General features: G+C 37.7%; 1 protein-coding gene across 1 annotated transcript; it reads right to left on the bottom strand.

The window, feature by feature from the left end:
- Window positions 1-1,625: 1,625 nt before the first annotated feature.
- LOC118828119 (ribonuclease pancreatic A-like) lies at window positions 1,626-2,078 on the bottom strand. The gene has a single exon (XM_036734530.1). The coding sequence runs from the start codon at window positions 2,076-2,078 to the stop codon at window positions 1,626-1,628; it is 453 nt and encodes a 150-aa protein (XP_036590425.1).
- Between the last annotated feature and the right edge of the window lie 10,213 nt (window positions 2,079-12,291).

Here is a 12,291-nt window from a genome sequence, read left to right as displayed (position 1 = left end):
GTCTCAGACAGAAATATTGGTCACTTTGGAGAGGTATTTAGGTATAGAAGATCATCATGATCATCTTCACATCAAAAAATCTAACCATGATGCAAAGAAAGAAGTAGAATTAATGGTATTTACCCTAAACTTGTAGACTCCAGGGCAGGTCGGGCCTTCCGTAGATTATACCATCTCTGCCCTTGCCTCTTAATGCTATCATTCCTCCCTCAGAGAAGGCAAGGGAAAGGGACAAAAGAATAAGTCTCCATATAGCACTTACTACATGCCAGGCACTGTGTTAAGCACTTTACAAATATTATTTCATTTAACCTTTATAACAACCTTATGGAAAAGGCGTTTTTTACGGTTGAGGAAACTGAGGAAAATAGAAAGTAAAGGAGTTGCCCAGGGTCATAGAGCTAGTAAGTGTGCGAGGCTGCATTTGAGCTCAAGTCTTCCTAACTCCAGGCCCAGCTCTCTATCCACTGTACCATCTAATTGCCTCAGAAGGCTATCGGATGACATGGAAAGGCTGAAAGGAGTTCTGGGGTCAGTTGGTATAATAGCAATTTAGATTTGAAGATCTTTCCCCCCCATTAATAGACCATGTGACCTGCTTACATCACAGGAAGCCTAAGTCACATGTGGTAGGAGGAGCTTAATGAGAGGAAAAGGAAGTTGTGTCACAGGAAATGCTGAGAGAGTAGTTATGACAGTTAGAACTGAGGGAAAGAGAGCAGACGTGTGGTGGCTGTGAGTGAGTTTATTTGTGGGAAGGCCCCAGCAGGGGGCAGAAGTGCTGTGGTGGTGTGTATCAAATTCTTTGCTGCTGTGATAGATTAGGTGTATTGGTTGTGGGATCTAGTCCTCTGGTGCCTGAATAAATGGTTTACTTCTTCTACCTTCTATGTGGAGAGTCTTGTGTATTTTGCAATACAGAACCACATAGGCATTTTGACAGTTATCATCTATACTGTGATTATTACCTTGCTGATACAGTTGATCGGTCACATACCAGCTATTTGACCTTAAATAAGTCTCTTTCCCTCTCTGCAACTCAAATTTTTTCATCTATAAAATGAAGGGTACTCAATGATCTCAAAGTTACCTTGTAGCTCTAAAATTCTATATTCTGTCCTACGTGAGAAAGTATACTTTCGGCAACTGGATTATACCTATGAGAAATCCCCCAGGAGAATGAAATAAGACTATCAGCTCTATGGACCAAGATACCCAGACAGAAGGATTCAAATCTCATATGCTCACCATGGTTTCCACTAAAATTTTGTGGAAAGACAACCAAAGAAACAGACTCTGAAAGTGTGTGGCTTCAGGGAACTCCATAAGGAGATACAATTTATTGAAAACAGTTGAGAAAATTAACATTTGGGACTTCAATATTCTCCCTCTGCCCCAAGTATCCCACCTCCACCATATCTCTGCCAAATAGAGGGGATACACTTGAGACAGGATCCAGCCCCAACCTTGTTCCCAACCTCATGTACTGAGTACACAAGTACCTAAGGACATGGTTGAGTAACAAGAGGTGCCAGAAGTGGAGCGGAGGTACCATTTCACAAATTTTGTCAGATATCAGGTGGTGACTCAGGGATCCATCTGTTTCTCTCTCCTCAGACTCTCTCCTATTTGGTGGCATCAAGGTGTATTGGTTTCAAGGGGTTCCCTCCACAGGCCACAATGACATGTTTCTTAGCACTTTTCACCCGGTATCTGCATTTGCCTGGCTTGGAACCTCCTGAAAGGCGGCATTCGGTGATTCTCAGGGGATGACTGCTTTTGTGACAGTTGTGCATATCTGGGTTTACACATGCTGTATTTGCCTCATGGCAAATATCCTGGATTGTCTGGTAAGATTCATGCACGAAGGTATTGACTGGCTTGCATTTCCCTTTTGTCATGCCCCGTTTCGGCATTATCTTGTCGCAGTATTTTTTTCCAGGATTGCCTTCTTGGCCTGAGTCCACATGCTGCCTCTTAAACTTTTTTTCTTGAGACTCTGCTAAAGAATGCTGGCTCAGCACCAAGACCAGCAGAGCCAGCATGGACAACAAGAGGAGTGACCTTTCTGGAATCATTGTGGCTTCACTCAGCAAAGGAATTCTACTTGGGAAAGGAAGGGAGATCAATGAAGAAAACACACATCTTGGAAACAGAATCAATCTTAGAGACAGAGGAAGGTTCCTGTAAGCCTTTGGGGCTCCTGTTTCATAAGCTCTTTGGTGAATATTGTGTATTGAATTCTATGGATAGATGAGTAATCAATAATTAAATCTATTTTTTTCAGATAAAATTATAAGTAAAATTTGGATGTCTGTCAATTTATTATATGTTGGTCATTTATACAATTAAACATTTTTTCATTAGCCCTTTAGTAACCATTAAAACCTACTTAAAGGGCCTAATGTGCTTATTAAATAATAGCCCAGGCCTTATCTCTACAATAGCTTTTCTGGATATTAAAGCCCTTCAGAGTTCACCACAGGCATTCTTTTACCGGGTAGCAAAACCTCTTTTCGAGGCCAGAAAGGACTCTTACCGCCTGAGAGATACCCCAGTAAGCAGTACACCTCCAATCCCTCAGTCATTCTGAGTTACCTGGTTTAGCATTTTCCTGCTCCCTTTCTAATGTCCACTCCCCTTCAACGAAGATGAAGTTTTTTCAAAGTGTAAGGAAATATGGGCTGGAAGTGGAGTCCCTCAAAATGAGCTGGAGAAACTTCCTACATTACTGGGGACCCTGTGATGGAATTCCTTCAAATACACTTCAACCTCTGTTAGTAGCTCTTAGTGTTCTATGGTTCAGAGCTAGAAGAGACCTTGGAAATCATTCAGTCCAAACACCATATTTTACTGATAAACAAGAAGTGATTAAGTAACTTAGTTGAGGTCTTACAGCTAGCTAATAAGTAGAAGAGCCAGGAATTTTAATCTAGGTTTTCTTACTCCAAACCTAGGGCTCTCCTACATCATTATTTCAGAGTTTGGGATCTTCTATAGATTACATCATATCCTTAGGTACATAGCAACTACCTGACATAGCCTGGTTATCCTGAAGGAAAGGAGACACCAACATCTTAAGGGTTTTTCCAAAGAACATCATTCTCCTCCCTCAACGTGATTGCCTTTCTTTTTCTTCCACTTTCCATAGGTGATTGATCTTCTTTCCCAAGGTCTCTCACCATAAGGCTCCCTATTGCCAGTAGGTTTTGACTCTAGACCCTCAACAAAGAATATGTCTATGCAATTCCCCTAGGCCCTCATTCACATATTTGTTTGGTTTTTCCTGGTCTGTCTCCTGAGTGAGGAGTAACTGTCTCTGACCGCTGACTGAATCACTCTCCCAACGATCCATTCATTTTACAGATGAAGAAACTGAAGCCAAGGGAGTGAAAATAGTTTCCTCAAAGCCCATAAAAGTAGTGGCAGAGATGAGATAAGACCTTCTAAGGACCACCTTCACCATTCTTTCCACTGCACCATGTTGCCTCCACCCTTCTTCAAGAAGAAATGGAAGTTAAAAACAGTACTGACAACTATCGTCAACACTATCAGGAACTGGCAGGAAAAAAGAAGGTTTTATGACTTTAAGTTCGGTAGTTTTGCCCTTCAAAGAAAGCAATGGGGAAAACCATAAGAAGGGGTAGATATTTTTCTGAAATGGTCCAGGAATTTCTCCCACATTGAAAAAAAACCCTTATCTATTAAGCCTTTCATTATCCAAAGGAATCCTTTGGAAGAAAGTTGTAGTGGGATGTGATCATATTAAGGAGAATCCCTTTTTTTCCTTTCTCACAAGTTGCTTCACAAACTTTGTGTCCCACATGGGCTCTTTTCTGGGTTAAGTTTTACCAATTACTTCTAGGAACCCCACAACCACACTGGGTTTTGCAACAAACCTTGAGAAAGTCATTTTGCCTCTTATGGCCTCAGTTTCCTTATCTCTAAAATGGGGGTAACAATACTTGGGCATCTTATCATCCAGGGTTGTTAAGGAATAAAGTGTCCTGTAAACTCTAAAAGACTATCAAATGTAAGCTATATTTATTGTCCAATCTAAACTCCTTTTATCCAACCAAAGTAAATGCTTATTGACTTAATCTATGCGCTCTTCTTCTTTGTGAGATGGGGATGAAATTTAACTGATTAGCATCTTTAACATCAAATCATAGCTTCCCATGGACTTAATATTATATAAATTTTCATATTAACAATAATGCTATTGTTTAATCCCCAAAGTTAAAATTCTACAAGTTCCAAATCTAAATAAGTAAGGATTGAAATCTCTTGTTCACGTCTGACCCAAACTAAATAATCCTAAGTCCTTGTTCTAGCTACTCCATCAACAACTTACCCAACTTCTTGTGTTCTGTGTCCTGTGTGAGGATGACCAGGTATTGGACTGCTTCTCCCTACCTGTCTCTGTCCCTGAGTTTTTATATGTACCTCTAGTGCCTTAAGGGAAAGAATGAGTAAGACAACTTGTGAGATCAGTGTGTCATAGCCACTGGGGTAAATGAGACACCCAGTATGGGGAAAAATCTCTTAAGGAACAGGGAAGTTGAATTCAATTCATAATAAGAGAAGCATGTGAAAATATAACCCACTAGTAACCACAGTCATCGATCTCCATCTTTGAGTCCTTAAGAAAAGACATTGAGAATGAATTCATCATAGGGGTCATGGGACATGACAGGTGTGATGATGATTTGGAGATAAAAATCTGAGTCTATTAACTCCACATTTATGCTTTTGCACATAAAATTAGAAAGTCTGATATTTGTCCTAAGGAATTATTTCAACTACCCTCATAAAGCCGGTAAGGTTGGCTTGGTAGTGTGAGAGAATATCTGTATTTGATATATATTTAAATAATAGACTGATTCATCTCAAAACTTGTGGTCAATTTCAAACAATAGCAAGAACAGCAAGTTGGGGGGAAAAGGAAGCCTTAAGGAACTAACCATGGTGGTATTAAAGGTTCATAGTTTAAATTATAAGTATCTCAGGGAGCCGATGTGTCCTATTTCTCTGCTCTAATTTTCAACAGAGTAAAAGAAGTGAGCAACTAGCATAATCAAAGAATCCAGGATCCAAAGGCCCATATAATACTTTAGATATGACAAAAACGTTCTTTTACAATATCCCCAAATGTTCATCTTCACTCTGCTCACAGACCTCCAAAAAAGAGAAATCCATGACCTTTGGAAGGCAGCACATTCTGCTTTAGGATAGTTCCAATTATTAGAAAAATTTTCCTTACATAAAACATATCTGTCTTTGCAATGGCCACCAGTTGTTCCTGGTTTTACCCTTTCAGACCAGAAAGAACAAATCGAACTCTCCTTTCATATGATAGTCTTTCAAATATTTAATGGTAGTTACCTTGTAACTTTAGAATTGATTTTCAGAGAATATATTCTGCAGTCCTGCCATTACCCTGATTACCCACATCTGAACACATAGCAGTTTATATGTCTTTCCTAAACGACAATGCCAAAGACTGAACACGGTACTCCAGGTATGCCATTACCAGGACAAAGGATAGTAAAACTCTTGCCTCCCTTGTTCTAAATCTTATGTCTCTCTTAATACAGCTAATGATAGCATTAGATTCAGGGGGCTGCCATGTCACACTGGTGACTCATATTGAGCTAGGAGTCCATTAATATATTAAAATATGTTTTTCTTTTTTTAATACTTTTATTATATTTTATTTTGTTTAATTCAGCAAAAATCTGCCTTCTCATCCTTCTCCCTATCCCCCCACCTCCAACAATTGAGAACAAAAGAAAAACAAAATCCATTATAAACATGTATGATCAATCAAAACAAATTTTCACGTTGGCCTCCCAAAAAATGTTTGTCTCATTCTGTACTCCAAGCCTTTCACCCCTCTATCAGGAGGTGGCCAACATGTTTCATCATTAGTCTTCTGGAATCATGGTTGGTCATCACACTAATAAGAGTTCCTTTCAAAGTTTTTTCATTCACCATGTTTTTGTCATTGTATAAATTGTTCTCCTGGTTCTGTTTACTCTGCATTGGTTCCCACAACTCTTCCCAGGTTTCTTTGAAATCCTTTCCTTTATCATTTCTTATAGGACAATAGCATTCCATCAAATTTGTACACCAAAACTTTTTCATCCATTCCCTGATTTATAGGCACCCTCTCAGATTCCTATTCCTTGCCTCCCCAAAAAGAGCTATAAATATTTTTGTATATCCCTAAAGTTTGTTTTGCATAGTACTAATATTTCCTTAACTTACCTTTCTAATTTCCCCTCACCCCTCAGCCCTTTCCCTCCTGTTACTCTGTTAAATAAAATGTATTTCTATACCCTTCTCTATCTCTCCATATATTCTTCCTTTCTTTGATCTATTCAGATGAGAGTGAGGTTGAAGTGTTGTCTGTTCTCATCTATTTCTTCTTGTTTGTAGAGATGTCTACTTTGAGCACCCTGATTATGTAAGATAATTTTCCCTAACTTTCGTTTCCCTTCCCTCCTCCCATTACCCACAGTGTATTCCTCTTCCCCTTGTCCATTTTTCCCTTAAGATCATCAAGACATAATAGAACCACTCCCAGGTCCTATCTACTTAGATTCCTTCTGTGACACCCTGATGGTGATAGGGTTCAGTGGGAACATATGTATCATATCCCTATATTAGAATGTAAGTAGTTCATCCTTGTTTAGTGTTCATCCATGTTTCCCTTTTGATGTTTCTATTCATTCCTGTGTTTTGAACATCAAAGTTTCTATGCAACTCTGATCTTTCCATCAGAAATTCTTGGAAGCTCTCTATTTCGTGAAAGGTTCATTTTTTTCCGCTGTAGCACTTTATTCAGTTTTTTTGGGCAAGTTATTCTTGTTTGTAAGCCTATGTTGTAGAATACAAGAATATTGTATTCCAAGTTCTCTGCTCTTTTATAGTGGTGACTGATAAATCACTGATAAATGTGTGATCCTGACTGTATCTCCTTGGTACTTGAATTCTTTCTTTCCGGCTGCTTGTAGTATTTTTAATTTGATCTAGGAACTCTAGATTTTGGCTATGATGTTCCCAGGAGTTCTCATTTTGGTATTTCTTTCAGTAGGTGAGCAGTAGATTCATTCTATTTCCACTTTCCCCTCTGATTCTAAGAAAAATGGGTAATTTTCTTCTGAGATTTCTTGAAATATTATGTACAGGATATTTTTTTGTTCATGGCATTCAGATAGTCCAATGATTCTTAAATTTTTTCTCCTCAATCTGTTTTCTAAATGAGCTGTTTTTGCTGCAAAAGTTATCTTCCATTGCCTTCTATATTTTCCATCTTTTGACGTTGTTTTAATATTTCTTGTTACCTCATGGAGTCATTGACTACTATTTGGTCCTTTCTTATTTTCCTGCAGTTTGTTGCTTGAACAAGGTTTGTTATCTCTTATGCTAGCCTATTAATTCCCTTTCCAGTTCTTTCATCCATAATTCTTATTAGAGAAATAAGAAGGTAAGCTCAAAGCTGGAACTTCAAATGCTTTAACCTCATGAGATTCACTAAAATAATAAAGTAGAAATAAATAATAACATAATTCACTAATCAGAAAATAAAACTCAGGCTATATTGGAAGGGAAAAGAAAGAAGGAAAAGGACAAAGCAAAGACCGCAGTAAAAGAAAATTTCTAAAAATAATAACTTGGAGGGGAGGAAAAGAGGAATGATTTTGAGCTAATTGCTTAGTAGATAAGAAAAAGAGAAGGAAAAAAAGGAGAGAAATAGATGTTTTAATTAGTAATTTAAGTAAGGTTTTAAAAACCTGAGATAGGATAGGCAAACTGACATGAGGTGAGGAAAAGAGAATCTGTGGTAATAGACTAACATCAAAACAGTTCAAACAAAAATAATTGGAAAGACAAAGTATTAACTCAGTGGAGGAAAGCAATTTTTAAAAAGTAATACTAAAGAAACTAATTGAGAAAAACACAGGTCTAATAATTATAACTTTTAACATGAATACGTAAAAAACAAATAGAACAAAAGAGCAGTGACAGAATACATAAAACGAAATCCAACTATCTGTTATATATCAAAACAAAAACAAATAAAACACATCTAAAAAGTGAAGACCCACACAGAACAAGAAAAAGAAGCTGGAATAGCTGAATCAGCTAAAACCAAAAAAGTAGGAGTTGTAACCATTCTATCAGATAAAGCAAAAATAAAAACTCAGTATCAACAGAAATAAATATAAATACCATATCATATTTAAAGGAATCATAGACAATGAGCCATTAATAATACTATAGAAGCACCAAATGGCACAGCATCTAAATTAATAAAAGAAAAGTTAAATGAATTGCAAAAAAGCATAATAATAGATGACTTAAAATTCTACTCTTAGCTGGATAAATCAAACAAAATATAGCCAAAGACTAAAACATAGAAGTAAACAAGTTGTTTGAGACTATGAGCTGAAAGACTTGTAGCATCTTCTGAAAGGAATATTAAAGGAGATATATGTGTATATGTACATATACATGAGTACACACACACACACACACACACACACACACACATACACACTCAATACCCTATGTTATCTTTACCAAAAAAATAGATTATTTGCTAGGACACAGAAAAACTCTAAATAATTGAGTTTTTTCAAAAATACAAGAGGTATTAACCTTATTCTTTAGAGGTTATAATTAAATGAAAGTAGTAAGTAATATAAAGAATAGAATCAACAGATACAAACAAAAATAAGACTTAATAATTATATCCTGAGTGTTGACTGGGTCGAAGAACAAATCATTGAAAGAATTAATAACCATGAAAGAGAATGATAATGATAAACTTGAATACCAAAATTTCTGGGATGAAGCTAAAGCAGTCTTCAGAAAACAATTATATTCCTTAGAATGATGTTACCAAGAGAGAAAGAAAAAAGCAAGTATTAATGAACTGAAAATGCCAGTATTAAAATTAGGAAATAAATCTAAAATAAACATGAAGGACTAAATCTTGACTATCAGGGGAGAAAAAACAAAAAAGACTAAAAAACAAAAAGACTATGGAACTGACCAAATTAAAAGCTGGTTCTTAAAAACAAAAAATACCAGCAAATTTGATAAGCTGCTAGCTACCTGATTTTAAAAAGAGGGAGAGAAATCAAATTGACAAAAGAAAATAATGATCAAGGTAAAATCATAACAGAGAAGAAATAAACAGAATTATTGGAACCTGCCATATATAGTTCTATGATAGCAAAATTGAGCATAATATCTATATTATACTATGCACTCGTACAGAACTTCCAATCCACTTAAACATCCAAAATTTTTTCAGAGGAAACGCTATAGAGACACAAACCCTCCATCTCCTGTGGAGCAATTTTTTTTTCAATCCAAGCATAAAATTTTGCATTTAGTTAAATTGACACATGAACTCAATGACGTGGGTATTTCCTCTCCATCAGGGCAAATTGAATTCCAGCTATGGCTTCCCATCCAATGTCATCTCATCCCTATTCTTCCACAGAGGAGTACCCGGTATACTATAGACCTGCTTTTAGGTTTTTCTACATTTCTTGGGTACCAATATAGCACTGAAGATGTCCATCTGTTATACCCCATAGTACTATATGAGCAATCCACCTCCTTTCCTGATTATGAACTTCCTGGTTCATATCCCTTACCTACCAGTTTCCAGACACAGGTGAGAATATTCCTTTGTGTCTTTATGTTCTTTTTCTTCTTTGTTTACCTTTGGGAATCCTATTCTTTCAAAGAAACACATCATTCTAATCATCTAAAGAGCTGTTCTTGCAGCCCCTTTCACTTTCTCCTCTAGGAGAGAAACTAAGCTGCACTGAAGTGGTAAATGGATATTATTACCTTGTTCTGGCAGAAACATAAAAGGGAATATGTGTTTAAGGGTCACAATTAGATGCTACTTGCCTTCCAAATTTATTTAAAGAATGTTCTAACATATTTTGTCTTCTTTTTTGTAGTTCCCTTCATTAACCTCTTCCTTCACTAACTCATTTAACTGTTTTCTAAACCCCCTGCCACCTAGTAGGGACAGTTTTCACTTGTTTTTATGTCCCTAGCACTTAACACAGTGCCTATCACATACTAATCACCTAATAAATATTTGCAGATTAATTGTTGATTAACACTTGTGAATTACTAGTGAAACAAATTATTCACAATACACGAGGTTGGAAATATGAATGTGATGAGATTCATTAACCTTGTTTCACCCTGTTGCTGATCTCTAGGTACTTCCCTCTGTTTCCCTGTAAACTAGGCTCTCAGATAAGGTAGAGAATTAAGAAAAAATATTTTAGCAAGTAGAAGCATACAAGAAAGGAGAAAAGGAAAATCCATGTATCTAATGAGATTTAAACATCTTATTTCCCCTTACTGCTGTTCTCCTGAACCTTCCTTCTTGGAATATTAATGTAACAGTAATATAAAGTCAAGACTTGTACTGGGAGCTGTGGGGACCATGAATAGGGATAGGCATTCCCCGCCCGGGGGAGGTTCTGACTCAGCACTAAAAATTTCTAATTTTTATGATTCAGCAACCAATTGTTGGTCCCAAAGACTTGTGATTTGGGATGAAACAGCAATCCTAGTTGTTCCCATGGACCCCAGAAAGACACATGATAGTATTAGGTCATCTAACAACAACTCAGAATTGGATTCTCCAAAGAATGGAATGTGTTAGCCATGCAGGAGGAAGGTACCACAAAAAAAAAAATCCAAAGACAACATTGCTTCTGAAAGAGATAGACAAAGGAAAAATCCCAGGTACCCAGAGATGTAGGCAACCGAGATTATTGGCTATTGCTGTTGAGGTTCAGTCTCTGCCCACTCAAGGACGCCAAAAACTGTTGAGGTTTAGTCTGAGGTTTTGGCCCATCTAAGGCCAAAAATCTGTTGCAGTTTCATGATGTGTTGTGGTGGAACCCTCTCAAAGAATTCAGAGTCAGACTACCTCTAATCCAAGTATAGGCATTTATTGAGATTGACACCTGTCATGGAGCAGGCTAAGTTCCAAGAGGAAGCAACAGCTTCAGAGAAAGCAAGATGTATTTTTATAGGGTAAAGATGCAATTACATAACAGAAATTTACATAGAATACAGGAATATGATTAATATTAAAAAGGTAGTAGGAGTTTGTTAAGGGATTAGGTAATGGAAGAGGGGTCCTAGCTTCAGTGGAACTGAGCAGGCGCTATTGTAAGGTGGACCGTTTCTGTGGTTTGGTGGTCAAGCATTCTGGTCTGGCTGCCCTCCAACTGGCTAGCTATTGTGGTCCTGTCTGGTCAAGACAGATAGGTATTATGGTCCTGTCTTGGGCTGAATGGATGATATGATTGTGATTGTACACCTGTTTGCATGGGAAAAGGTCTGTGGGACAGTGCTGGGTTTCTATTTCTGTGGGAACTAGGAGTTCAGGGACACACCTGTTGTTCTAGAGAGCAGTGAGGCATAAGTTAGGACATTGGCAAGGGAGCTAGGTAGGTACAGTGGGCCTGTAATGAAGTTAAAATATTGGGGCTGGGGGCAGCTGTATTAGGACTCCATCATTGCCCCACTGGAAAGTGAATTATCACAGGCAAGTTGCACAAGGTCCAACCTCAAAAACCACCAGCTAAGTCTGAACCCAAAGACCTTGTAGAACAAAGAGCAGGAGCTGTCAAATTTCTGGCAAAGCCAGAATTCCCAACTGGGGGAAAGGTAAGGTTGTTTCTCATCTTATCACAGGAGAGAACGGCTCTGAACTCCACTAAAAAGCCAATCCAGACTCCCAGAGATTAGAAGTAGAAACTGAGGTTAGTCACTATGAAGAACAGGTTGAGTGGTGGATTTTAAGTATATGAAGAGATTCTGTACAGAGTATCCTATGAGGAAGTTGCCTAAAATGGGCTTCCTGGATCTGAGAGCTCTTACTTGTTGGATTGAAAAGTAGGAAGATGAAGGATTTAATTTTCTTCCTGCACATACAGGAAGGGTCAATCCCATTGGGGAATAGAAGAATAAGAAACCCAGGATGTGGCATATTCTAGGAAGAATCGGGATGTGGCGAATGAATCAAGAAAACTAAGGAAGATCAAGGTCATTTACTTTGTCAGTGAAGACCAAGTCCACCTCTAAACTTCCTGTAACTTTATCCTTTCCTTTGCTCTTTTAAATCCCTTTCTATTCACCTGCTTCTTATTCCACAATCCTCCACAACAAGGATCTGTGATTTCATGAGTATGGGGAACCCCTGATGTGACAACTCCAGTGGCTTCTGAC

This window comes from Trichosurus vulpecula, chromosome 8 (assembly GCF_011100635.1).
Source record: "Trichosurus vulpecula isolate mTriVul1 chromosome 8, mTriVul1.pri, whole genome shotgun sequence".
NCBI lineage: Eukaryota > Metazoa > Chordata > Mammalia > Diprotodontia > Phalangeridae > Trichosurus > Trichosurus vulpecula.
Note: the sequence above shows the minus strand (reverse complement) of the source record. Positions and strands in the feature narration are given on the sequence as shown.